Source organism: Saccopteryx leptura, chromosome 4 (assembly GCF_036850995.1).
Source record: "Saccopteryx leptura isolate mSacLep1 chromosome 4, mSacLep1_pri_phased_curated, whole genome shotgun sequence".
Lineage (NCBI taxonomy): Eukaryota > Metazoa > Chordata > Mammalia > Chiroptera > Emballonuridae > Saccopteryx > Saccopteryx leptura.
Window position 1 is genome coordinate 107452326 of NC_089506.1, and position 27980 is coordinate 107480305.

General features: G+C 46.6%; 1 protein-coding gene across 1 annotated transcript in view; it reads right to left on the reverse strand.

Annotated features, from left to right (window-relative positions):
* Nucleotides 1–2396: 2396 nt before the first annotated feature.
* DHRS12 (dehydrogenase/reductase 12) overlaps nucleotides 2397–27980 on the reverse strand; it is a 36048-nt gene continuing 10464 nt past the window's right edge. Inside the window, 5 exon segments of the mRNA XM_066383617.1 lie at nucleotides 2397–2567; nucleotides 3911–3960; nucleotides 3963–4001; nucleotides 4157–4229; nucleotides 5320–5381. Coding sequence (XP_066239714.1) covers nucleotides 2397–2567; nucleotides 3911–3960; nucleotides 3963–4001; nucleotides 4157–4229; nucleotides 5320–5381 — 395 coding nt within the window.

Here is a 27980-nt window from a genome sequence, read left to right on the forward strand (position 1 = left end):
GGCACAGCTTAGTAAACCATATTGCTACCATTAAAAAAGAAGAGGAAGAATCCAGTCCCCTGAGATATCTCAGCTACAGAGGTCCACCCTGAGGTTCAAGGGGTCCCAACCCCACCCTAGGCTCCCCGGCCTGAAGTAGCAGTGTCAGAAAGAGGGGTCCCCACAATACCTGGCTGTGAAAACCAACAGAAGTTGTGGCTGAGTGAGACAGAAGGCTGCTGGAGTCCCAGGCACCCTCTAGGGACTGTGCACGGGCTCACACACTACCAGACTCCCTCTGAGCTCCAGTGCATGAGCACCAGCTGACAACGCTCCAGGCTCAGACAGGGGAGGAACTGAATTGTCCGGCTTCAGAGGGAGAGCTCCAGGGGCAGCTGCCCCAGACAGAAGTGCAGCAGATATCATTCCTTTGCTAAGCCCTCCACCCACCCAGCCTACAGACACAGGCTGGTTCCATATGTCAGTTTCCATCAAAAGGTCTATAACACCCCTCACCCCACCCTGGTGATTTCCTAAGAAGATCCCTGACCTATCAAATTTACACACAGGTCCAAACCTCTTTCATCAACACTTCCTCACAAGTGACCAGCCTCCACCATTCTGCAGACTTCCTTAAAATCTCTGAAAGGCCCACAAACCCCAAACACAAAGTGGCTGGCCTCAGTATGCCATGTATCTCTTGCTAGGTGGCCCCCCACGTGGAACTAGTGGCAGCCAGCCTTGGTTCAAAGCATAGCCTCTCCCAGGTACCTACAAGCCCAGCACAAGCAGCTACCAACAACAGAGCACTCTAGCTCCTACCAGGTGGCCCCACGTGGGGCACAAGGCAGTGGCTGACCTGGGCCTACACCAGAGAACTTCCCAGGAGGCCCCACAATCAACATGCCTGGTGACCAGCTTCAGACCACACCAGAGCACCACCCAGTTACTTCCACAAATGACACACCCAAGAGGTGGGCTAGGAAGGCAACAGAGCCCTTCTGGAGCAAAGCCCACTGCGTGGGTCATTCCCCGTACAACCACACAGCCACTGTAAGTCACAGCCGCTCCTCACAGCCAGTCAGTCTGGGGGTCAGTCCCACTTACTGACATGCCAATAACAGTCAAGTTTCAGCTACGACAGGAGGGCACACTCTAGCCACACAAGGAACACCCCTGGAGTATTGGGCTCAAGTGAACAGGGAGACTGCACCACTGGGCCCCCCAGGACACCCACTGCGTACGGCCACACAGAGCTGCAGGGTGAGGCACCCGGGAGCAGAGGAAGTTGCGGGCTCTCTGAGGCCCACAGAGCACGTCCACATCCTGTCAGGAGACTGAGCATTTCTCGTTGGGAAGTGAGAAGCATGAGAAGCCGCCCTCTCCCAGCAGCCCGGCCTGAGCCTTTGCTGGCGGGCTTTGCTGAGAGCAGCCCCAGCCCCGCATTTACAACAGGAGACAGCACAGCCTCCCAGATCCGTGCCACATGTGCTCCTCGGGCCAGGCCTGCAGCCAGCTCTCCTGCCACCACAGAGCACCAGTGTGCACCTCGTGTTGTAGCAGAAATGCCTTCATAAGGTGTGTACTGTTTCAGAACCTGACATCATTTAATGATACAGTGCAGACGGATCTCCTTTCCTGTGTGTTTATAGATGGCAGTTTTCAGGTCCGAACAGCTGCCTCGTACTGGTGTTCCGTAGTTTATTAACTTCCCTCCTACCACTAGTGCCGCCATGAGCAGCCTTGTTTTCCAAATCTTTTATTATATCTAAGCAACAATTCCAAGGACGAATACACAGATGTCAAGGTTTTAGGAAGCTGACTTTCAGAAAGGCGCCATCGGTGTATGACAGAGCCTGCTTCCCTACACACCATGGCCACGCCCGGCTGGGATGGCTCACCTCTCTGTGCCTACCTCAGAGGGACTGAGGACACACGCGCTGGCATTCAGACAGCGCTGAGGGTGGCCCTGGGCACCTTGATGTCCTGCGGGTGCTCGCTGTGGCTGCTGCCTTATTCCCCCTGTGGGGAGAGGGGGAAGGAGCCGCAGGGAGCAGGGAATTGGGAGGCACAGGTCAGAAGACAGCTCTGCTCTCCTTCCCTGCTGCTCCCACACACTTCCAGGTAATCCCAGCTGTCTCCTTAGTGCTTATTTACTTCTCTGCACTCATTTCCAGAACCTGGGTGGGGGTGAGTGGGCTGTCTCCAGCTCCCCAGCGTCAACCTGGGCTCTGTTCATCCTCTGTGACACGGAGACGGCCGTGTTCGTCAGCTCCCTCTACCACTAGGCCACCAGGGTCAGGACCGCCCCGGCCACACTCCAACCAACCCCAGGCTGTGCACGAGCCACAGGGCCAGGCTTCCCCTACCCACCCCACGTTCCCCTCCCAGGTGGCACTGAAGCCACACCTTCATCCCTATGACACAGTGTTACGTCCTTGTTGGGAGATTCTATCCTGTGGCAACACAGACATGAAAATTAAAGGCTGCGGTCTATGTGGGGTGTTGACCCAGCCAGGGTCCGTTAAGAAGAAATGGACAGCCTGGTGCACTGGCATCCACTGCTCAGCAAGAACCACCTGCGGCCTCTGGGCAGGTGGATGATGAGCAGATGGGAAGAAGGCACCCTCCCTGTGAGGCCAGGCAGCCGGCTGCCCGCACGCGGGACAAGCCCCGCGCCCCGCAGGACGACACAGCGTGTGCAGGTTTCACCTCCAAATCGTCTTTACCAAGAGAGTGTGAATGGAACCCAGAGCCATGGCCACCCCCTTCGTAGGAGGCGCCAGCACACAGACGGTGAAGGTCAGCCAAGGGCACACTGCCTGGGACTTCCCTGTCTCCTCCCCTGTGTGACACTCAATCCCCTCAGCACCCAGATCTTTATTCACAAGCTGTTTGTGCGACTCTGTTCTTTGCTGGGCACACGCTCAGTGAGGGCAAGGCCCCGGCACAGGCTGGCACTGATGGATGTCCAGTCATACGGGAACTTACTCCTGCCTCAGAGACCAGGAAACATAGAGGGTGCTTAGAGAACACATCACTTGCAATTCTTTTTAATCACTAAAGGCCCCTGCTTACACCTCAGCTGTATGGAGCTATTGCCCACTCTCAGGACAGTTTGACATGCTCTGCAAAACACTCCAACGAGGCTGCAGTTGTGCTGGGCAATGGTTCCCACAGGAGAACGTCAAGAGCTCAGGCCCTTTCAAACGTGGGGATTGTGAGTCATGAGAGAGCATCCCCCCAGATTTGGTCTGGGGGGCAGTGAGCTCGGGCGGGGTGTGCCCTGCTTGCAGGGCAGAGGCAAGGGGAAGCCACTGCTGGAGCTGGCGGCCGCACAGACAGGGCCCAGCAGAAGAAGAGAAGGGCAAGAACTCAAGGAAGGTGCGTGTGGAGATTGCACAGCGGGCTTTGAAAAACAGCTGCAATAGAGAGACGCGAAGCTGCAGCACACTTTCTGTCGAGAACGGGCCCTTTTCTGTCTCCAGAATTGAATGCTCGTGCCCTTCAAATTAGCCCGCAAAGCCCAGCGCCGTCACTGGGGCACCTGCCTGGGCAGCCAGTGTGCTTGGAGGAGAGCGGAGGGACCTCCCAGGGTCCTCATTCTCTCTGAGCTGTGCGAGGGAAGGACACCTCTGCCAGGCCCCTGCTCCGTGGTCTCCCGCTTTCCCCGTGGTCTTTGTGGGTCTGAGGAACACCGAGCAGAGAGGTGGCAGCTTTGGTGGCTGCCCACAGAACAGACTGAAGGCCCACCCCAGTCCCAGCAGAGCTGTGCTCTGCTGCTGATGGAGACACCCTTCCCCCAACCAGGGAGCAATGCTGCTGTAAACTCCTGAGGTCCCAGTGAATGCCCGTCCCAGAATAAGCCTTTCCTGGGGAAGAGCCCACATGGCACACTAAGGAAATGCAGTCTCGAGAAAACCACCTTAACTTTGTTTTGTGCATAGACCACAGTTCCACTAAAGGCATTCTTTTCTGTCGATCACTGGTATTCAATTTCTGAACCAGCCTTCCTCCTGAGACTGTCATTTGCAACAAATATAAGGAAATTTATAAGCAAATGTGTGTAATGCCCACTCATTCCTTTTCTCTGTCAAGCAATGTATTAGTTTTCTTATTGCTATTGCAACAAATGACAAACTTAGGAGCCTAAAACAACACAGACATATTCTCTTACGGTTCTGGAGGTCAGAGGTCTGAAATGGGTCTAATGGGGCTAAAATCAAGGTGTCAGCAGAGCTGTGTTCTTCCTGGAGGTTTTAGAACAGAGCCTGTTCCTTTCCTGTTACAGCTTCCAGGGGCCTCTTGTATTCTTTGGTTTCTGGTTGCACCACTTTGGTGACCTCTGTGTCCCTTGTCACAACACCTCTGAAGCTGGCCCTCCTGCCTCCTTCTTATGAAGAGGTCACACCTTATAATACATTGGGCCCACCTGGATAATCCAGGAGACTCTTCCCCATCTCAATATCCTTAACTTAATCACTCTGCAAAGTCCCCTTTTGCATGTAAAGGTGACATAGTCTCAGGTTCCAGGAATCAGGAGATGCACATTTGGGGGAGGGCTGCATTCGTCTGCCCACCACAGCAGAGAGAAGACAGCTTTCATAAAGTGCCATCATCCTGAATTCTCTGACTTATATCATTTCAACCTATTAGGAGAGAACAGGCTCCATGAGCTTGTCCCTTACCATTTAGCATTGCATTCTTAGGAAATGCACACACCACCGCCTCTGAATGCCTCCCCTGGTGGCCCCATCCCTCTCTGCTCCTTGGAGCCTCCCTTCCCAGCTCTGCCCGCTCTAAGATGACACAGCCCTTAGGGAAGAGCCTAGGTGACGGCTGGGTCTTTAACGCAGCCCTTTGCACGGTCCTGCCTCCCTTTTCACAGAAAATTCATGAGCCATGTGTGGGCAGCAGCCACCCACCCAGGACAGCAGGCAGGACGAGGGGAGATGCAGATGCCCTGAGGGCAGAGGGGCAGGATTTGGAGCGGCTTCCAAGGACTCTTGACTGCCAGAGTAAACACTTGTGAATCCCAGTCTGTGCGTCCACACAGAGCAGGCGTCCTCACGAGCGTGTGTCCCGGGGAAGGAGCACCAGGCTGACCCTCACCTCGACCTGGATCCCTCCCGGCGTCCTCCGTCCCTCCCTAGACCCACCTGGACTCTGCCCAGGCTGGGGCACCACTGATTAACTTCAGGTTATTAAACAGAAGGCCCATGGGACCGTTAGTCAGGTTTTGTTCTTCCCTGTGAGTGTGGACAGAATGTCCGCCTGAAGACAGCTGGTGCAGCAAATGTAGAGCCACCGACTTCTCGTCAGGAGCAAAAGTCAACTCACCACTCTAGGGTCATGTTCTTTCTCCAGCACAGGGATCGGGCCAGTGGTGAGAATATCCACACCTGAGGAGGCACGGAACATTCTGTGAGGGTGGGGTGGAGCTACCTGCTTCCATGGGACCCTCTTCTCAGGTGACCTGGGGGGCAGGGGGTGGCTGTTTACCTGCCTCGTCCGATGAAGCAAGTCACTACCTGAGCTGCAGTCTCCTCTCCGAGAGTTTTCAAGTCCAAACACTGCACCTAGCCCTGTGCTGCTATTGCTTACCATTTCATTCCTTCGCCAGCCTCCTCAGGTCACCTTCCCGCAGGGCTGGAATAAAGAAGCCTTAGAGTCCCATGGACTGGGAGGAGAAGATGACTGTGACCACACAGCAGGGAAGGGAAGAGCAGACTGTGGGTCTATGAGCCCACTTTGCAGGGAAAAGTATATATGCACAAACGTTCGTTATACCTACTCTGTGCATGAAAAATACGAATAGGAAATGAAATTTAGCAACACTGCATATCTCCCAAGGGTGGAATTAAGTAAAATATTTGCTTCCATTGCTGTATATTTCTGTACTGTTTGAATTTGAATATCTTTACATTAAGCCTATACATAATTTTATGTTTTTATTGCAATCGTAAAACATATAACGTTCTTAATGAAATGAGAAAAACACTGTGGAAGTGTATTTGACGTGGAAAGATAGTCACAATATCTGGAATGAGAAGTTACAAAATGGCAGGAACAACAAATGTCACTTTCTGAGGAAGTATGTGCCAACTTAAAGGAGAAAGTGTCTGCAAGGATGATATTTTGGGGCACTAGAATGCTAAAAACGCTATCTGTGAGTTCTAGAATTCTTGTTTCTGTGTTCTTATCTTATGTCTATCTGCGTCTTAAAAATATATATTAACTGGTTTTAAAGGGGGAAGGTAAACTAAAGTCCCTTATTCCAATGTGAAGTGGGAAACAGTCAGGTGTTCCAAGTGACGGCCTGGGCTGTTCCCAGTGGGGGCTCCTTCTCTCCCGGGCTGCCCAGCGCTTTCTGCGCGCCCCTGCGGCCGCCCTGCCGGTGCGCAGTGCTGCGCACAAGCTCCAAGGAAGGGGCAGCCCGGCAACACAGAGGGGACAGTGGAGAGCCCGACGCCTTGATCTGAGCCCAGACTCTGGCACCCCCAGTGATGCACCCTTGGGCAAGGTGGTGTAGCATTTTTGGCCTCGACTTCTTGACTTAGGAGAGGGAGAGAGCAGCTGGCTAGCCCCCCTCCTGGCTTCGGAGGGTTTAGTGCTGAAACAACAGTGTGTGCGGACGGGGACGCTTTGTGCTCACTGGCTGATGTCATTTTGTTCTGCATTATTATTAACTGTAACTGCACTGGCTCGTCCCAGACAGCGTTCCTAGCTGTCCCTGGCCCAGTTCATTTTTGGCCTGCCTCGTTCGTATTTGTGGAATTTTGAAACCCTTGCGTACACTTGGTCCGCGGCAGCTGTTCACCTCCAACCAGTGGCTATGAACGCTTTCTTTGTATTCCCTGCCGGTGGCTTGCTCGATGATTTAATTTGTGGAAAGTGGGAAGGACTTCTGCCAAAAGCAATCTGCCCCATCAGCCTGCCATGACGGACTGTCATAAATGACTCCTGAGTAAAGGAAACGAGCTCTAGGAGCAGGTACCACTGAGCAGGCCCACAGCGCCTCTGGGAGCCTGTCTCCCCTCCCCCTGGCAGCCCCTCTCCCGGGGCCTGGCAGCTCCTCCCCGGGGCCTGTCCCCTCTGCACCACTCCTACCCTCCCAGCAGGCAGCTGGGCTCTGTTTCTGCTTCACCCTCGGGGAGAGAACACACCGGTGTGGGCTGAAATGCTAACGGGCACCTGCCGGAGCATTAGCTGGGCTGCTTAGCCCCACTGAATGCCCTTCTCCTCCTGGAGGGCACGGCCAGCTTGCAAGGTGCCCTCTGAAACTCCTGGAAAAACAGCGGTCTTTAGCAACAGGCCTCCTGCGGGCTTTTCTACATGTTTAAAATCACTCTCAGGCCCTGACCGGTTGGCTCAGTGGTAGAGCGTCGACCTGGTGTGCAGAAGTTCCAGGTTCGATTCCCAGCCAGGGCACACAGGAGAGGCGCCCATCTGCTTCTCCACCCCTCCCCCTCTCCTTCCTCTCTGTCTCTCTCTTCCCCTCCCGCAGCCAAGGCTCCATTGGAGCAAAGATGGCCCGGGCGCTGGGGATGGCTCCTTGGCCTCTGCCCCAGGCGCTAGAGTGGCTCTGGTCGCAACAGAGCGACGCCCCGGAGAGGCAGAGCATCGCCCCCTGGTGGGCAGAGCATCGCCCCTGGTGGGCGTGCCAGGTGGATCCCGGTCGGGCGCATGCGGGAGTCTGTCTGACTGTCTCTCCCTGTTTCCAGCTTCAGAAAAATACAAAAAAAAAAAATCACTCTCATCCCAAGTCCACAGAAGGGGCCCTCCCCACCCTTTTCCTTGTGCCCGCCCACCTCCCAAAGGAGCAGATCTGAGGTGTCCTGTGTTTCTTGACACTATTTTGCCTCCTAAGTCACCAGTTTCACCATTCTGAAGGACATAGTAATTCTTCCCATGAAGCAAGCATTCCTCCTCCCTGAGAAGGAGCGGAAGCATCTCTCTTTCTGGCTACAAGCAATTTATAACCCTCCAACCTACCGGCCAGCTTTCTGAGGCCCTTCCTGTGCACCCCGAGGGTCTTTCAGGCCAGCAAAGAGAAACACAATAATAACCTGCTAACACAATGATGTACAAATACATAAATTACATGCATGTGTATGTGTGCATAAACTTTTTTTATTAAAAGGACTGGAATGAAAAAATCCCAAAGAGGTTCAGTCACTGATCCCAGTTCCCAGCAAGTCCATACAAAGTAGAAAACAGATGGCAAGTCTCCCTTTTCTCGAGTTGTTAAACCACACTGAGCCCCACTGACGCCAATGCCAAGGGAGTCAGAATGCATCCTACTGTGGGCAACTCATTGGTCCCTTTGGTGAACTTGGCACCTGAGCCAATGTTACTACTCTCCAGCCCCAAAGCTCCAGGTTCCCAACCAAATTAAGCAAAGAAGGATGTGACTTGGTAAGTAGACTTCTTTTGGAGATATGCCCCATCCCCTTCCCTAACAGGTGGGCCCCTGCATCCTCTGTATAACAACAAACATGCAACTGAGTCATTACCCTGGGCCAGGCACTATGATTGTCCCATGTGGCCTTGGTCCCATGGGCAAAGTGTTGGGAGCTACAGGTGACACCTGACCTAAGCTGTGTCAGTCCAACCCTTTAACCAGAGTGTGGAAATGGGACCCCTGAACTGAGGGCAGGTTGGCTTGGCTGCAGCCATATTTGGCCCACGTGCTTAGAAAGGCAGACAGCTCGGGCGGAAAGCAGGGAGAGAGTACGGCGCTGTGACAACAGTCTGTGGACAACAGTTCCAGGGAAAGAGAACAAGTGTACCCAGCCCTTCATAGCTCTCTTTCCCTGTACCAGCCCTCTGAGCCCAGCTGCGCCTCTTCCACTGAGCTCTGTGAGGGCTGCGCCAGTATCCCACCAGTATATGACTTGTGCTTAGTCATCTTGAGTAGGTTCTTGTTATTATTTTTTTTTTTTAAGGCAAGAGATAGAGAAAGGGCATACGGGGACAGACAGATAAGAAGGGAGAGAGATGAGAAGCATCAACTCATACTTGTGGCGCCTTAGTTGTTCATTGATTGCTTCTCATATGTGCCTTGACCAGGGGGCTCCAGCTGAGGCTGTGACCCCTTGCACAAACCAGTGACCTTGGGCTCCAGCCAATGAGCATGGGGTCATATCTAAGGGTTTCAAACCTGGGTCCTTAGCGTCCCAAGCCAATGCTCTATCCACTGCGCCACCACCTGGTCAGTTGAAACATACTCAAGATGACTAAGCAAAAGTTATTTACTGGTGGGATACAAGGACAGCCCTCACTGAACTCAGTGGAAGAGCCTGTTACTTTTAATTAGACAATCCCTAAGGCACTCAGCTTATCTTAGCTAGAAAGTTCATCAGGTCTTCAGGGCTAAGGAGCTTACCTTTTAAAATAAGAATATCCTTGGAAAGGTGGAGATAGGACATCATTAGAACTGGCTAATGATGTTTTTGGTCATTCATATCTTAGTATGAGTCAGTTCAGTAACTTCCTTTACTATAAGACGGACTAGCTCATATCAGGGACATCTGAGGGATTCAAAGCTTTGATGAGAAAAAAAAAGCAAGAAAGAGAAAATATTTTAGAGTCCAAGTTCCCGGGAGACGGCGGGCCTGGGTGTAGGGAAGGTACTTTCAGTTACTGGAAAATGTGCCCAAGGTTACTCCTGCTCCCAGTAATAAGAAAATTTATTATGGCTCATTAGTATTTTTACTTTACACAATGCCTTCCTTCCAAGGAACTCATTATGTCAATGGAAGTTCGTTATGAGAACGAGATTTGGGAATGGAATTTATGTTGGACACAGTCTTCTAAATATGGCAACAAAGACCTTTATTACGCTGGTACATGACTTGAAGCAAAGCTCCCTCTATAAGCTAATTAAGAAGGGATGTAAAACTGTGTCCAGCCTGTAATGCTGAAGGCAATGCTGAAGGAGAGATGTGAAGTACTCCTAAGGCATCACTAAGACAATGTCTCCATCCAAATATTAAATTCGCGGTGCTCCCCAAAATGATCCAGGATGTTGTATATATTTTAATATCATTGAAGTTAATTATTGTCTGATGAGGAAAATATATTGTGATTCTTACATTTCGCTTCAAAAAAACCATTTGGGAGTTCCTAATAAGAATCTTTCCAAGCCAGCCAGAATGAAAGCCACCCTGGTTATCAGTCAGTGGGTATGTGCTTCCACTGATTGTACTATCTGCTGGAGAAAATAATGGTCCCTCTGCCCCTGGGAGGTCACTGGTGTGGATATTAAGGGAGCAGACAGTTGCAAGGGTAGCCTACCATTTGGCTCCTCTCCATTTATACGGTAACACAAACATCTCATAGTGAGCCCAGAGGGACTCACACACTGACCTTATAAATTATACAAAGACCATTTTGAAGATCATATTGCCTGGAGAAGCCAGCAACACAGAGTTCCAGAGAAAATGGGGCATCAGGAGGCATAGAGGCATCAGCCTCTCATGGGGTATTTTGGTTTGGGATCAGATAGCACTGAGGGTGAGTCAGCTATTTCCCTTCACCCCCAACCTCAACTCCTTATCCAGTTCCGTGCATTCAGCAAGTATTTATCAAGGGCCAGCGAAAGACCAGACCCAGTGCTGAGTACTAGGGACCCGGCCCTTAGCACGCACCGGGCATTAAGCAGGTAGTTACGTAGTTAACCTACTCAGAGTCTCGGTAACCACTGGGAAGAGTGTACACAGGCTGTCAGGAGCTCATGGAGGGGGGTGGGGCAGTGTCAGGGTACATCAGCAATGAGGTGACACCTGAGCTAAGATTTAGGAGGCAGACAGGAATAAGCTGGCAGAGTGCTGGAAGAGTCTTGGGGAAGGTAAGGAGAGAGTTACAGGCATGGCGCACAGCCTGTGCAAAGAGCCTTGGGTTGGAGGGCTCAGCCAAGGGTGACAGGAAAGGCTGGGGCCAGGAGAGGCTGGGGCCTAGAAGGCCAATGCCAGTGATAGTAAGCCTTTATCACACTAAGGGATGGTCTGAGGCAGAATAAAACAGTTGTGTTTTTAAGGATCCCTCTGTTGGCTTTATGGAGGAAGCCACGGGTGGGGGGAGGGCAGTAGGCACGAAAGCCCTGGTGTTACTGCACAACATCTCCATCTCTGGGCTGGCTTGGGCAGAGTGGTAGCCTGGAGACGACGAGAAGACAAGTGGAGGCAGGTTCTGGGAGCCGCCCCCCAGGGCTGATGGTTGGATACAGGAGGCGAGACAGGACAGCTGTCAAGGACCAGTAAGCGGATGGCCAGCCCTGCCGGCTGCGGGGTGGGGTGATCTGATGAGAAGCAGATGGCTAAGGAGAGGGAGGACAAGGGCTCCACTGTGGCCATGCTGCCTTTGACGTGTCTGAGATGGAGACGGGGAACTCAGAAGAGAGACCTTGGCTGGTTTAAGACCCTGGGGAGCCAGGGCATGTGGTGGCATTTGAGGCAGGGATGAGATCCCTCGAGAGTGCACAGGGAGAGGAGAGGGCGGGTCAGGGTTTGGCTGGGTAGGACTCCAACATTTAAGGTCACATGGAGAAACTACAGTCAGTTTAGGAGCTTGAGGCGGGAGGAGCAGGGACAGGAGGAGCCATGACTTCAAGAGAGGAATCGCAGGGCCCCACGTGAGCGTGGACAGCCACATCAAGCACTGCTGGGGGAGCAGGTAAGACGAGAATGGAGGTATGTCTTCTAGGTCTGACAACATGAGGCTCATAGGTGACTTCAGCAGCTGGAGCCGACCGGGTTATGATGTTCGTGGGAAACGAGGAAGTGAAGAGAGAGGTTGGCTGGGAGAGATGAAGAAGCAGCAGTGGGATGCGGAGCAGGTGACCGCCCCGTCTTGTCTCGCCCCGGACTCCTGCTTTCAGCATTAAACATCCTGTTTTCTGGAAACCCACTTGGTTCCAGGAAAACCCAGATGGTTGCTCACCCTAAAGTCGAGTCTGGCAAAGTATTTGTTCTTGTCTTTTTAAAACATTAGAACAGATTCAGATATATGTGAACACTAATGAAAGGAGCCACTTGAGAGAGGAGAGGGGAGTCCTTATGTCACCTGCCTTGAGCCTCCAGGTCATCCACACCTAAGTGACAATGCTGTTGCTTCCCTGTCTTCCCAGACTATCCAAAGGCTGTGCCTCAGCTGCTAAAGCAAACCCTCAGCTGTTGCCAAATGACTGAACGGTGGTCCCTCTGTCACATCCTAGGGAGACTCAATGAAAGGGCCTGCTTTACAGCAAAGAGAAGATGAGTGTGGGCACCGAGGCCTCAGCTATTAAAAAAGCACGAAGAAGCTTAATTGGGATTTTGTTTTCAAAATTGCCTAAATGAATGCCTCGGAGTGCTGCTGTAAGCAGTGCTCCTTAAAAAAAACCCCACTGTGAAATAAACCCCACTGGATCCCTGCCAGATACTCAGGTGAGCTCCAGGCCCCTCGCTGGCTTCCTGCATCAGGGCCATGCTCCTTGGGCTGGAGATGAGGAGCAGCAGTCCCCACACTGCTGAGGGCAGCTCAGCCCGGCCTGGGACTACAGCACTCAGGGAGCTCAGCCATACCTGGGGAATGGCGTGGGCAGGGCGGGTGAGGGCCAACTCTGGGAGGTGTTTATGCCTCATTCAAAGCAGCCTCTATGATTGACAAAAACCCAAGTCATCGGACAAATGAGCTCTGGCTTCTGGGCTCACTCATTCTCCTTATGAGGGCCAGACCGTTAGACCAAGAGCCTCACTCAGGGCTCCAAAGTTCTTCGGTAAGTTTGGGGGGAGTCTTCCTTGTCTGGAGCTCCAGACTCCACCAGCCCCCCTGTTGCCCCAAATCTGCCCTCCTCACCCTCCCCTATCCATCCTCTGAGTTAAACTGTCTTAAGAATGAGAGGAGGAATGAGCTGGGGCTTGCCCTAGAAGATATTAAAATGTACTGTGAATAATTAGAATGGTGCAATCCTCATGTAATTAATAGATCAGTGAACCAGACTACAGCTTGGAAAGAGAAGCAACTTAAGGAGAATTCAGTGTATGATAAAAGGTGGCAGCACAACACAGGAAAAAAAAAAAAAACTTGTGCAATAAATAAGCAGTTCTGTGACACTTCTTATTAAAAAATTATATATATATATATACATAGAGAGAGAAGGCTCCTTATCTACCTGATACGAAAATAACTTCCAAGTGGATTAGAAAGCTAAATAAGAGAAAATATTATAAGAAAATGGTGGTGGGGGAACCAAATAAGTATTTAAGGTACAGTAACCAGGGACTTTATTTATTTTTTTATCTTATTTTTATTAATTTTAATGCAGTGACATTGATAAATCAGGGTACATATGTTCCGAGAAAACATCTCCAGATTATTTTGACATTTGATTATGCTGCATACCCCTCACCCAAAGTCAAATTGTCTTCTGTCACCTTCTATCTGGTTTTCTTTGAGCCCCACCCCTCCCCCAACCCCCTCCCTCTCTTCCCCCCCACCCCACCCCGTAACCACCACACTCTTGTCCATGTCTCTGAGTCTCATTTTTATGTCCCATCTATGTATGGGTTCATATAGTTCTTAGTTTTTTCTGATTTACTTATTTCACTCTGTATAATGTTATCAAGGTCCATCCATGTTATTGTAAATGACCCGATGTCATCATTTCTTATGGCTGAGTAGTATTCCATAGTATATACCAAAGCTTTTTAATCCACTTGTCCTCTGACAGACACTTGGGCTGTTTCCAGATCTTCGCTATTGTGAACAATGCTGCTATAAACATAGGGGTGCATTTCTCCTTCTGGAACCACTCTATGGTGTCCTTGGGGTATATTCCTAAAAGTGGGAAGGCTGGGTCAAAAGGCAGTTCTATTTTCAGTTTTTTGAGGAATCTCCATACTGTTTTCCACAGTGGCTGCACCAGTCTGCATTCCCACCAGCAGTGCAGGAGGGTTCCCTTTTCTCCATTTCCTCGCCAGCACTTATTCTCTGTTGTTTTGTTGATGAGCACCATTCTGACCGGTGTGAGATGATATCTCATTGTGGTATTAATTTGCATTTCTCTAATGATTAGTGATGTTGAACATTTTTTCATATGCCTATTGGCCATCTGTATGTCCTCTTTGGAGAAGTGTCTAATTCATTTCTTTTGCCCATTTTTTGATTGGACTGTATGTCTTTCTGGTGTTGAGATTTATAAGTTCTTTATAAATTTTGGTTATTAACCCCTTATCAGACGTACTGTCAAATATGTTCTTCCATTGTGTAGTTTGTCTTTTTATTCTGTTCTTATTGTCTTTGGCTGTGCAAAAGCTTTTTAGTTTGATAAAGTCCCATTTGTTTATCCTGTCTTTTATTTCCCTTGCCCATGGTAATACATCGGCAAATATATTGCTGCAAGAGATGTCGGAGAGCTTACTGCCTATGTTTTCTTCTAAGATGCTATGGTTTCACGCCTTACATTTAAGTCTTTTATCCATTTTCAGTTTATTTTTGTGAATGGTGTAAGTTGGTGGTCTAGTTTCATTTTTTTGCAGGTTGCTGTCCAATTTTCCCAACACCATTTGTTGAAAAGGCTGTCTTTACTCCATTGTATGCCCTTATCCCCCTTTGTCAAATATCAGTTGTCCATAGAACTGTGGGTTTATTTCTGGGTTCTCTGTTCTGTTCCATTGATCTATGTGCCTGTTCTTATGCCAGTACCATGCTGTTTTGAGTACAATGGCCTTGTAATATAGCTTGATATCAGGAAGTGTGATACCTCCCCTTTTATTCTTATTTTTTAAGATTGCTGAGGCTATTCATGTTCTTTTTTGGTTCCATATAAATTTTTGGAATATGTGCTCTATATCTTTAAAGTATGTCATTGGTATTTTAATTGGTATTGCATTGAATTTATAAATTGCTTTGGGTAATATAGACATTTTAATGATGTTTATTCTTCCTAATCATGAGCACAGTATATGCTTCCACTTGTTTGTATCTTCCTTGATTTCTTTTATCAATGTTTTATAATTTTCCGAGTACAAGTCTTTAGTCTCCTTGGTTAAATGTACTCCTAGGTCCTTTATTTTTTTGGTTGTAATAGTGAAGGGGATTGTTTCCTTAATTTCTCTTTCTGACTGTTCATTGTTGGTGTATAAAAATGCCTCTGATTTCTGAGTATTAATTTTATTTCCTGCCACTTTGCTGAATTCATTTATCAGGTCCAGTAGTTTTTTGACTGAGACTTTAGGGTTTTCTATATACAATATCATATCATCAGCAAATAATGATAGCTTTACTTCTTCTTTTCCAACTTGAATGCCTTTTATTTCTTCTTCTTGTCTGATTGCTGTGGCTAGGACTTCCAGGACTATGTTGAATAAGAGTGGTGAAAGGGGCACCTCTGCCTTGTTCCTGATCTTAAGGGAATTGCTTTTAATTTTTGCCCATTGAGTATGATGTTGGCTGTGGGTTTGTCATAGATGGCCTTTATCACGTTGAGATGTGTTCCATGTATTCCCATTTTGTTGAGAGTTTTGATCATGAATAGGTGCTGGATTTTATCAAATGCTTTTTCTTCATCTATTGAAATTATCATGTGGTTTTTCTCCTTCCTTTTGTTTATGTGATGAATCACATTGATTGATTTGTGAATATTGTACCAGCCTTGCCTCCCAAGAATAAATCCCACTTGATCATGGTGTATGATTTTTTCCATATATTGTTGAATCCGGTTTGCTAATATTTTGTTGAGGATTTTAGCATCTATATTCATCAGGGATATTGGCCTATAATTTTCTTTCTTTGTGTTGTCTTTGCCTGGTTTTGGAATCAGAATTATGCTTGCCTCATAAAAGGGGCTTGGAAGCCTTCCTCTTGAATTTTTTGAAATAGCTTGAGAAGGATAGGAGTTACTTCATCTTTGAATATTTGGTAGAATTCACTTGTGAAGCCTTTAGGCCCAGGACTTTTCTTTTTTGAGAGTTTTTTGATAACTGTTTTGATCTCATTTGTTATAATTGGTCTGTTTAGGTTTTCTGATTCTTTCAGATTGATTTTTGGAAGATTGTATGTTTCAAGGAATTTGTCCATTTCATCTAGGTTGTCTAGTTTTTTGGCATACAGTTCTTCATAATATTTTCTTACAATATTTTGTATTTGTGTTGTGTCAGTTGTTATTTCTCCCCTCTCATTTCTAATTTTATTTATTTGAGTCCTCTCTCTCTTTTTCTTGGTGAGTCTAGTTAAAGGTTCATCAATTTTGTTTAACTTTTCAAAGAACCAGCTCCTAGTTTCATTGATCCTCTGTATTGTTTCTTTAGTCTCTATGTCATTTATTTCTGCTCTGATCTTTATTATTTCCTTCCTTCTACTACATTTGGGCTTTACTTGCTGTTCTTTTTCTAGTTCTTTTAGATGCAGGGTTAAGTTGTTTATTTGAGCTTTTTCTAGCTTCTTAAAGTGTGCCTGTAGTACTATGAACTTCCCTCTCAGTACTGCTTTCTCTGTGTCCCATAAATTTTGAGTTGTTGCATGCTCATTATCATTTGTTTCTAGGAATTTTTTTATTTCTTTTTTTATCTCATTCTTAATCCATTCATTATTTAACAACCTGCTATTTAGTTTCCATGTGTTTGAGAATTTTTGAGCTTTTCTGTTGTGGTTCATTTCTAGTTTCATGCCATTGTGATCAGAGAAAGTGCTTGATATGATTTCAATCTTCTTAAATTTGTTGAGACCACTTTTGTGCCCTAACATGTGGTCTATCCTAGAGAATGTACCATGAGCACTTGAAAAGAATGTATATTCTGCTGCTTTAGGGTGAAAGGTTCTGAAGATATCTATTAAATCGAGTTGATCTAGTGTGTCCTTTAAGTCTGCTGTTGCTTTGTTAATTTTATTTCTTGAGGATCTACCTAGTGATGTTAGTGGAATATTGAAATCCCCTACTATTATAGTATTGCTGTTGATCTCGCCTTCATATCCATCAAAGTCTGCTTTATATATTTAAGTGCTCCTATATTAGCTGTGTAGATATTTATAATAGTTATATCTTCCTGTTGGATTGCTCCCTTTATCATTATGTAGTGGCCTTCTTTATCTCTTACTATAGTCTTTGTTTTAAAGTCCATTTTGTCTGATATAAGTATTCCTACCCCAGCTTTTTTTTTCATTTTCATTTGTATGAAATATTTTTTTTCCATCCTTTTACCTTCAGCCTATGTGCATCTTTTGTTTTAAGGTGTGTCTTTTGTAGGCAGCATATGTACAGGTCCTGTTTTCTTATCCATGCAGCTACCCTATGTCTTTTGATTGGATCATTTAATCCATTTACATTTAAGGTTATTATTGATATGTAGTTGTTTATTGCCATTTTATTCTTTAAAGCTGTATTCCTCTTTTGCTATATTATTTTCCCACTTTGATCTGTTTACACCATGCCCCTTAACATTTCCTGCCGCATTGGTTTGGTAGTAATGAATTCCTTGTGTGTTTTTTTTTGTTTGTTTGGGAAACTTTTTATTTCTCCTTCAATTTTAAATGATAGCCTTGCTGGATAAAGTAGACTTGGTTGTAGGCTCTTGTTCTGCATTACTTTGAATATTTCTTGCCATTCCCTTCTGGCCTCAAGTGTTTCTGTTGAGAAGTCTGATGTCATCCTTATGGGGGCTCCTTTGTAGGTGATAGCCTTTTTTTCTCTAGCAGTTTTTAATATTTTCTCCTTATCACTTAGCTTTGGTATTTTAATTATGATGTGTCTTGGTGTAGGTTTCTTTGGGTTTCTCTTTAATGGAGTTCTTTGTGCTTCTTGAACTTGTGAGAGTTTCTCTTGCATTAATTTAGGGAAGTTTTCAGCTATGATATGATTGAACAAAGTCTCTATCCCTTGTTCTTTCTCTTCTTCTTCAGGAACCCCTATAATGTGGATGTTATTTCTCTTTATGTTGTCACAGAGCTAAGAGTTTCCTCAGACTTTTGAGTCTCTTTTCTTTTTTCTTCTCTGCTTTCATGCCTTCATTCCAGTTGTCCTCCAACTCACTGATTTGATCCTCAGCTCTATCCATCCTGTTTTTAATTCCTACCATTGTGGTCTTTATTTCTGATATTGTATTGGTCATCTCCGACTGATTCTTTTTTAATATTTCAATACCATCTTTTATACTTGCTATTTCTTTATTTAGGTGTTCATAATGACCATCTATTGTTGTTCTAAGATCCCTAAGCATCCTTACAATCATTATTTTGAACTCCGCATCCAGAAGTTTGGTTATTTCCATATCACTTAGTTCATTTCCTGGATGTTTCTCTTGTGGTTTCATTTGGATTGCACTTCTCTGTCTTCTCATTGTATCTATCTGGGTGTTTTGTTTGTAGAGCTGGTTGAGTCTAGACTTGGCGTTGTCTGCCTTCAGTTTTCAATTGTGTTATTTCTAGGTCTTCTTGGGTTGGCATCAGCTATTATTTGTAATCCACTTTTGGATTTGGGCAGCTTTGAAGTCTTGGTTTGTTTGTTTTCTTTTTTTTGTATTTTTCTGAAGCTGGAAACGGGGAGGCAGTCAGACAGTCTCCCGCATATGCCCAACTGGGATCCACCTGGCACACCCACCAGGGGGCGATGCTCTGCCCATCCGGGGCATTGCTCTGTTGCGACCAGAGCCATTCTAGCACCTGAGGCAGAGGCCATGGAGCCATCCCCAGTGCCTGAGCCATCTTTGCTCCAATGGAGCCTTGGCTGCAGGAGGGGAAGAGAGAGACAGAGAGGAAGGAGAGGGGGAGGGGTGGAGAAGCTGATTGGCGCTTCTCCTGTGTGCCCTGGCCAGGAATCAAACCCGGGACTTCTGCACGCCAGGCTGAAGCTCTACCACTGAGCCAACCAGCCAGAGCCTGGTTTGTTTGTTTTCTTAACGGGTGATTGTCTTGTTTGCTGATCTCAGCAGGGGTCTTATTTGAAACTGTATCCAGGAATGCAGTGAGTATGACCTGAGGCTCTGAAGTTCTCTTCTGCCAGTTAATCTCTCTAGGGGTGGGTTGCTTTCTCAGCTTCAATAGGGAGAGGTACATCTCAGATCTCCATGGAGACCTGAGTTACTGCCCCTCCTCCCCACTTCTTGTTTTCAGCTTTGTCTTGTTGCACTGATTGGAGCTGGAGAGATGTCTGTATCTCTGTCACCTCGAAGTGCTTTTGTATTTTGCTTTGTGGAAGAATCAGCCCCTCCCTCAGTTATGGCCACCTCCAGCACTGAATGAGTCAGCTTTTCAGGTCGTCACCTACATTCCTCTTCCCCTCACCATCTGTCTCTCTCTCTCTCCTTTCTTTTTGGAAGACAAGCGGGTCCTTTCAACACACCTTGTTCCCTGGTCGCCAGGCAAGTGGCTGTGAGCAGTATTTACTGCTCTTTTCCTTGGAATGAAAGCCCAGCCTCATCCCCCCCTTGTTCCTGTAAGCAGGGGAGATTCAGGTGCTCCCTACCAGATTTGTTGTGGCTTCTTCTTTGCTCCTTGGTTTTTGAGAGCTGTTCTTGTAGCCCAGATTTGGTTTTTCATGCTGATTGTTCATAAGTTAGTTTATAATCCAATTCGGTGGTGTGAGCTGGGAGTCTGTGTGTCTGCCTACTCCGCTGCCATCTTCAGGTCCCTCCTGGTGGGACTTTATTTTTTACTATAAAAATGAATAAATCAGTCTTAATGATAAATATACAGCCTGAATACATAAAAAATTTAAACCTCTGTGTGGCAAACTAAAACACCAAAAACAAAATTAGAAAGTAATTTGCTAAAACGAGGGGAAAGGCACATGTGATGTGATAAATGTGTCAAAGAAGGTTTATACATCAACAGTTTAAAAGATAATCATCACACAATAGAAAAATGGGCAAAGGACATGAACAGGCAACTTACAAAAGATATACAAGTGTCCAATAAACAACTATCACCCCCAAGTTCAGTATCACTCACAAAACAAGTGAGTGATTAATATCCCACAATAGGGGATTAAAGACATTATGGAACATTTATATAATAAAATACACTGCTCACAAAAATTAGGGGATCAGAGACGTGCAGAAACTCCAGTACTTTTAGCCTTGTGTACAGTGCATTTTCACCAATGAAATAAAAGTTGGTTTGTATCTCATTTGCATAATCAAACAACTTTCTTAGACTTGTTTGCTTTTCTAATGTTCTTGTTTAATAAAAAAATCAAATGCTTCTTTTTTTTATCACTTCATATTCATTTTGAAATATCCCCTAATTTTTGTGAGCAGAATATATTCTAAATAGAAATACCATTTTAAAGAATAATGACATGAGAAAACATTTATAATATGATGTTAAGTGGAAAAGCCCAGGATTCAGAATGATATATGCAGTGCTGTTCCAAATCTGGAGTAGGAGAAACACATTAAAAAAAGTTTAAAGTGGCCCTGGCCGGTTGGCTCAGCAGTAGAGCGTCAGAGCGTCGCCCCTGGTGGGCGTGCCGGGTGGATCCCGGTCGGGTGCATGTGGGAGTCTGTCTGACTGTCTCTCCCCGTTTCCAGCTTCAGAAAGATACAATAAATAAATAAATAAATAAATTAATTAAAAAAGCTTAAAGAAAAAGGACCCAAAATATTCATAGTAATTATATATATATATAATTATATATATATATATATATATATATATATATATATATATATATATATATATATTTATTTCCCCCCCTGAAGTGAGAAGCAGGGAGGCAGAGAAAAGATTCCTGCATGCGTCCGACTGGGATCCACCCAGCATGCCCACCAGGGGGCGATGCTCTGCCCATTTGAGGCGTTGCTTGCTCCATTGCAATGGGAGCCATTCTAGCACCTGAGGTGGAGGCCATGGAGCTGTCCTCAACACTCGCACCAACTTTGCTCCAATGAAGCCTTAGCTGCGGGAGGGGAAAAGAGAGATAAAGGAGAGGGGGAGGGTGGAGAAGCAAATGGGCTCATCTCCTGTGTGCCCTGGCCAGGAATTGAACCTGAGACTTCCACACACCAGGCCAACACTCTACCACTGAGCTAGCCTGCCAGGGCCATAGTGGTTATATCTTAACAATGAAATTATAAGAGAGTTTTAATTTATTTTTATTTCCCTATTTATATATTTTAAATTAATCTTTTAATTATATGATTTCCTTATTTTCTAAATGAATACACATTTCTTATGATTAGAAAAAATAAAAGTGCTCTTGAATAAATGCGTCCTCCCTTACCTGTAATACAGGAGGAGGTCTAGACCCAGAAAATTGGTCTGGTGTTGTTGTGGGATCCCGAAGAAACCATAAGGAGGACCAGATGGAGCGGACCCTTTATTACTTACATACAGGGACAGCACCTATGATGGTAGGTTGGTGAAAGCTCAGTGCGGGTGTGCAGTTTTTATAACTAAGCCCTGGGCAATTGCTCAAACAAAATTCTTTGTCTACGGGCAAGCAAGCAGGCAAGTAGAGGGTAGGGAGGAAGTGTATACACCATTCTGTGCTGTCTCTCCTTGATAATATCTGGTGACTCGGTTCTTCTGTTCTTAGTAAAACCTCAGGTGCAGTTTTATTACTCTCTCTCCCATGGCTCGTGGCCAGGATCCATGACCATGGTGCCAGGAACTGGGGAAGGAGAAGAGCCATGTCCAGCATGGACCCTACACTACCCTTCCTGCACACAAAGTCCTAAGATGGCACCTGCTAAAATGCACAGATCCTCTGATTTGCTTAGCTACGTGCTGGGACTCAGAAAGGAGTGTGGCTCAAGGAAATGAGAGAAAGGAGACAAATGTTGGAGGGAGGGGATAAGGGAGGAGTCAGAAAGAGATCTGGGAATGGCCCAGAATATGGAATACTGCTGAAGCCATATTGGTCTTGCTAAGGCCCTGATAACACTCCAGTGTCTATTGATTTGATTGTTTGAAGAGACTGAAGGGGTCTGGGCACCTTGCAGTCTAGACTCCAAGTGGGAGAAAAAAGTCTAAGAGGAGACCTCTAATGTAGCTGGATAGCAGCTCTCTCTTTCTCTCTCTCCCTCTCCATTTTCCTCTCCTCCTCCCTCTCAGTGACTTCTTAAAGGAGAGGTGGTACAGAGAAAACTCTAGAACAAAGATCAGGTGGAGGAACAATGGGAACTCCAATGAGACACTGCGGCTAGTTGTTCATCTTTTCTTTTGTGACTACTGCTTGCTGTCCAATTTTACCCAGAACCAGTCTCTCAAGAACTATGAAACCTGACTTGGGCTAAGGGTCCCTCATGAGGCCAACTTACCTCACTCCGAGAGGCTCTTTCCTTCAGCCTTTGTGCACTCCACTGTCCTTGGAGCAGGTGGGCAGGCAAGGACCACCCCACATCTGCACAGCACAGCATGGAAGGTGCCTTGCATTTACTCTTCACCAACTGAAACTTCTGAGCACCTGCTATTCTAATGCCTGTGCAGGGTGCCCTGTGCTCAAAGCTGAGGATTACTCGGCTTCCACTTCAAGGGGTTCAGTGATTACTGAGGGAGGGTGTGGAGGAAAGGCTGTTCAAGGACCCTTGAGCTAGATCCAGGCCAGAATAGATCCCCTCAGAGCCAGTCCGAGCCCTCCTCAAGGTGCACTAGTTCCTGCTGGTTTCTGGAACAGGCCAGTAGCCTTCCCCAAGCAAGCAGGTAAGGAACTTTCCACTTCTCTGGGCAGTCACGCTCCATACTCCTACCCATTCTGCCTTGTTCTGTATAACCCAGGGGTCCCCAAACTTTTTACACAGGGGGCCAGTTCACTGTCCCTCAGACCGTTGGAGGGCCAGACTATAAAAAAAAAACTATGAACAAATCCCTATGCACACTGCACATATCTTATTTTAAAGTAAAAAAACAAAACAGGAACAAATACAATATTTAAAATAAAGAACAAGTAAATTTAAATCAACAAACTGACCAGTATTTCAATGGGAACTATGCTCCTCTCACTGACCACCAATGAAAGAGGTGCCCCTTCCGGAAGTGTGGCGGGGGCCGGATAAATGGCCTCAGGGGGCCGCATGCAGCCCGCGGGCCGTAGTTTGGGGACCCCTGGTATAACCCCTTAGTGCCTGCCATGTGGCGCAGAGGGTATCATGGCATCTTACTGCTGCTTAAAAGTGCCTTGCATGTAAGCTCCTACAATAAGCTCGATATAACAGAGTTGTAAGCCTCCTCCTCTGGTCTCTTGTCTCTGAGAAACTGTATGTAACAGAGGCCATCCAGAAACAACTGTAATAAACAGTCCGCTCTTCCTAAGAAATGGACTCACTACATGTCAGGTGCTATGCTGAGAGGGATAACGCTTACCTTTCTTTTTTCTTTTTCTCTTGAGTAACTTACAACTCTTTATTTAATGCTCACTTCTAGCCTATAAAAGTATCATTATCCCCATTTTATAGAATGGGAACGTGAAGCTTGGAGAGGTTTAAGCAATTTGCACGAAGGCATACAGCTAGAGGAAGTGAACTACTGAGCAGTCACCTGTCGGGTCAGTGCAGCCAATGTGGATTGAGCTCCTCCTAAGCATCAGCAGTGTCTGCTGGTAAAGATTCATGCTCTGTGCAAGAAACCAGCCTATCAGCAGGTGATTTCTATTGTGCTCAGATAGGTTCACAGAGGGTGCTACTGGAGCGGAGAGGAGGAGCACCAAGCGTTAGGCTGGTGTGAGCCCAGCTGGGGCATGGAAAGTGAAAGTGAACCAGGGAGGCTGTGGTCCAGGCAGAGGAGCCACAGGGACAAGAGCTTGGAGGCGTACTGCTCCTGCACGCTTCAAAAACAATGGATTAACTGCAGAGGATCCCCGAAGGGAAATAACAGAAAATTTGTTCCTGGTTAAGGGGTTAAAGCAATTTAACCCCTTAATTTAATGTTAAAGCAATATTAGCTGACATTTCTACAGTACTTCTGCTTCCCAGGTACTGTTTCTCTGAGAATCCTGAAGGGTTATGAGTTGAATATCTTAAAAGTAAAATAGTGATCGGGTAAAACTTAGGGTAAAAAGTATGGACAAGTAGGCATGCCTGGCACCAAACACATTTAGTGCCTAGGGAGATGTTCTGCCTTAGAAGTACTGCTCTTCGCTTTTCCCTAGGGCTTCGTACCCTAGCTCCCTTCATGGATGGAAAGAGAAGTTACCATATGGTACTGTTATTGTTGATGTGTCTAGTTTCCCACTAGACCAGGAGTCCCTCAATTTCTGAACCCTCATCGCTGACCACAGTATCTGACATGCAGTAGGCACTCTATAAATGTTTATTGAACAAATGAGATGTTTTGTTCATTAAATATTTTGGTTAATAGATACCATCAAACTCAGATGACCCATCACCAAAAACATCAGAGAGTAATCAAAGTGACTCTCGTGGCAGATAACTGTCTGACAATGTCCATGTCCTCTTCCCCGCCCCTCCAGGGAAGGGCATACCTCTTGACTCCCGTCGATCTGGGGCTCCGTGAAAGGACCTGCATTGGTCACTAGGCCACTAGCAGATGTGAAGCAAGCACAGGCTTGAAATGTGTTTGCACACTTGGGCTTTTCCCATTGCCATGGAACATACTCTGGCCAGCACCGTAAGTACCAAGGAGGATGTGAGAATTTGCAACATAACCCAGACCTACCTTGTTGCTTGGAGACACCCCACTGAGCTCAGCCGAGAGTAGCCCAAAGAGCAGGCCTGCATAACAGTCAGCAATAATACATGCTTATTATTGTATGCCTCTGAGCTTTTGGAGTTATTATGTAGTGTTAGCTGACAGATACAACCCTATGCTAATAATGCACAAACTATAATTTTTTGTCCTTTGTTTAAAGAGGTGAGTCACAGACAATGATTCTACACAATTTCTGGCCCTCGGTTCCCTTGTCTATGAAATCTGTAAAGTTGTTGTGAGGACTGAATGAGATGATCCAGAAAAACACTGACGATGATGCTGGCTTTAAACAGCAGTTACCACTGAGTGTGGGACGGAGCAGCGAGTAGAGAGCTTCTAACAACGGAATGCCAAGCAACAGAACACTCACCCTGTACTGATGCCTTCTTTCCCCAGTGACCCAAAGTGCACTCCCCACCTTCTGCCAAGGAGCCAAGGCACCACAGCCTGTTTATTATTGTCAATTAATTGATAACGCAGCCTTCCGGGAGAGGAGAGGCGGAGTCAGTGTCCTCTCCAGCCCTGTGTTGTGGGTGAGAGTTTGAATCCATCCCTCAAGCTGTGGCAGGCTGCCAGCAGCGCACTTAGCGCCGCCCCCCCCTCCCCCCGCCCATCTGTCTTCCCTGCTCGCGGACTCTTAATGCCTCTGAGTGCTAACAGGAAACATGTGCAGGATCTGAAAGGACCCCAAGTGCCAAGCGCGGGTGAGAACGCAATCAAACAGAATGTCTCACGAGGTCACTCTGCCTCCACGCTTCGTCTACCCTCAAATTTACCCAGGGAAGCAACTCATTTTGTCCCACAGTAAACTACAAAAGTTTTTCCATGACCAATCCACCCCACAAAAGGTAAAGAGCAATGCTCCCAAACTTCACTTAATTCATATACGTACTATGGTATCTTCATGGGCGGCATGGCATGGGCTCTCATGTTTAACTCCTGCTTCGCAACCCTTAGGATCTGGTGATACATTCTGCAAATACTGGTGTTGTCTTCTCCTCAGACTGTCAGGAATCTACTGATGACTTCCTAGGGATTGGAAATATTTCTAGAAGTTCAAGTGAATCTTAGAAAACAGAAAACAACCTACCCCGTGTTACATAATCGGGCTGGGAAGACATGTTCCATATTAGAACGGCAGCCAGCAGTTTTCTAGGACCCAGACAGAGGTCTGGATTGTTCATCTGGCTCTGGACCTGCTTGACAATATCTGAACTCTTCTGCTTCTGCTCAGACACATTAAGCTGCCCCCTCCATCACTGGGGTGCCTCTTTGTATAGTGTACTCTGTCTTCCACTCCAGGGATGAATAGATATCAAAGCATGAGAATGATTATGCTTCTCAAAGAGGTTGGGGAGATCAATGAAGTGTTTCTGACATGAAAAAGAAATGAAAATAAAGAGATATCAAGGTCCTCAGAAGCAGACCAGATCCATGCAAAAGTACAACATAACCAATGTATAATAAAAAAAAGTCAGCCTCTTAAAGTCTATCATGCCTGCTGTGCTCTTAATTAAAGTAAAGGTACCAGACTGTCCTCTAAGTAGCACCCCCAGCCTGACACAGCCTCCGCCTGGCATGACGGGTCCCTTACCCCAGGGGTCAGGAACCTGTGGCTCGTGAGCCAGATGTGGCTCTTTTGATGGCTGCATCTAGCTCTCAGACAAATCTTTAATTAAAAAAATAATAACGTTAAAAATATAAAACATTCTCATGTATTACAATCCATTCATTTCCTACCGCTCATGTTCATGGTGGTGGGTGGCTGGAGCCAATCACAGCTGTCCTCCGGGACAACACCAAATTTTTATTGGATAATGCATAATGTACATGGGTTGTTGTATGGCTCTCATGGAATTACATTTTAAAATATGTGGTGTTCATGGCTCTCTCAGCCAAAAAGGTTCCCGACCCCCACCTTAGCATGTATTTCACGATCACTCAGTGCCTGCCTAGTTTAAGGAGGAAACGCTGGGGGTTGGTAGAATTGCGTCCTGGCTATGAACATGGGCTGTGGAACTAGACAGATACGGGTTCAAATTCTGACTCCTCCACTTGACCTAGGCCAATGTATACAACCTCTCTGAGTCCTAGTTTTTATCTGCACTGTATAGGTAGGACTACCTCTATCCCAGGGTAGTCATGAGGGTTAATGACTTAATTCATATACGTACTATGATATCTTCATGGGCGGCATGGCATGGGCCCATATATATATTATAGATGCCCCACATTCACTGGCTCCCAGCACACAGCAAACACCCAGGGGAATTTTGGGTGGGTGTGTAAGCAGCAGAATTGCTATTCCCTGTGCAGTCCCACTGTAGGGCCTTGCATGTGGTTTAATGCTCTGTTAAAGCAAGGGGTCCTGCAGCTTTGTTTGGCGCTGGCCCCCACAAACCATGGAGCTTGTCTGTCTGAGCAGCCACCTGGGGGCCAGCTGTGGCCCTCTGAGTGTCTTTGCCACCCAATAGAGTTATAAAGCGCACCCCAGCATGACCCGACATTCGGATACTTTGGCAACAATGATACCACTTTTGGAACAAAGTCAAAGGTGGAAATATTTAGTATTAAACCTGCACCATTGCATAGCAAGCTGCTAGGTATTAATTTAAAAATGCAACTTCATGGCTGGGGAGAAAGGTTCTTCCTTGCTTCTCCTGCTTCCTTTCTCACAGAGAGAACACAATGAGTACAATTCTGTCCTGTCCTGGCCCTTCCTTCCTCAACTCCTGGGACATGGAGCACTTAATAATAAATGTAGTAAACTTGGGAGCAATAACAGAGGCATACCCAGCTCTGTTACCCCCTTTCTCCTCTCCATAAGGAAGAGGTATCTGTCCTAGGCCAGCCTGCTGCATGCAGTAAGGTAAGTCTAATTCTTGGGTCCAATACGAGGAAACCCATTTGGTTCTCACAAAGCATGCTCCTCAATTAACCTCATCAATAACAACAGTGGTATTTTGACTTGCATCTAGTATTTCATTGTCTTACTCCTCACTCTGCTCAGTTCTTGGCTGAGAAGAGGGTTGCTATTTAATGGACACCCTCAATGACCCCAACAGCCATATGAATCCCTGCCAGCCATCTTGTCACTTAGGATGCTGTTTAATTAAAACACCTCACTAGAAGTTTAACTATGAGAAAGTGGTATAAATACTGGAAAGAATCTTAGATTCACTGCATCTCCAAGTTGAAAGGCACTGAAATAATCTACTCCAGACCCCTTGGTCCAAGCAAGAGAACATCCAAAGAGGTTAAAAGCCTGGTACTTTGGTTCTTAAACTTCAGGGAACAGAATCGTCTAGTGTGGTTTTCCACAAGTCCCAACAATATCTGAGACCACCTCAATAGTATTTTCATCAATGATACAGGCT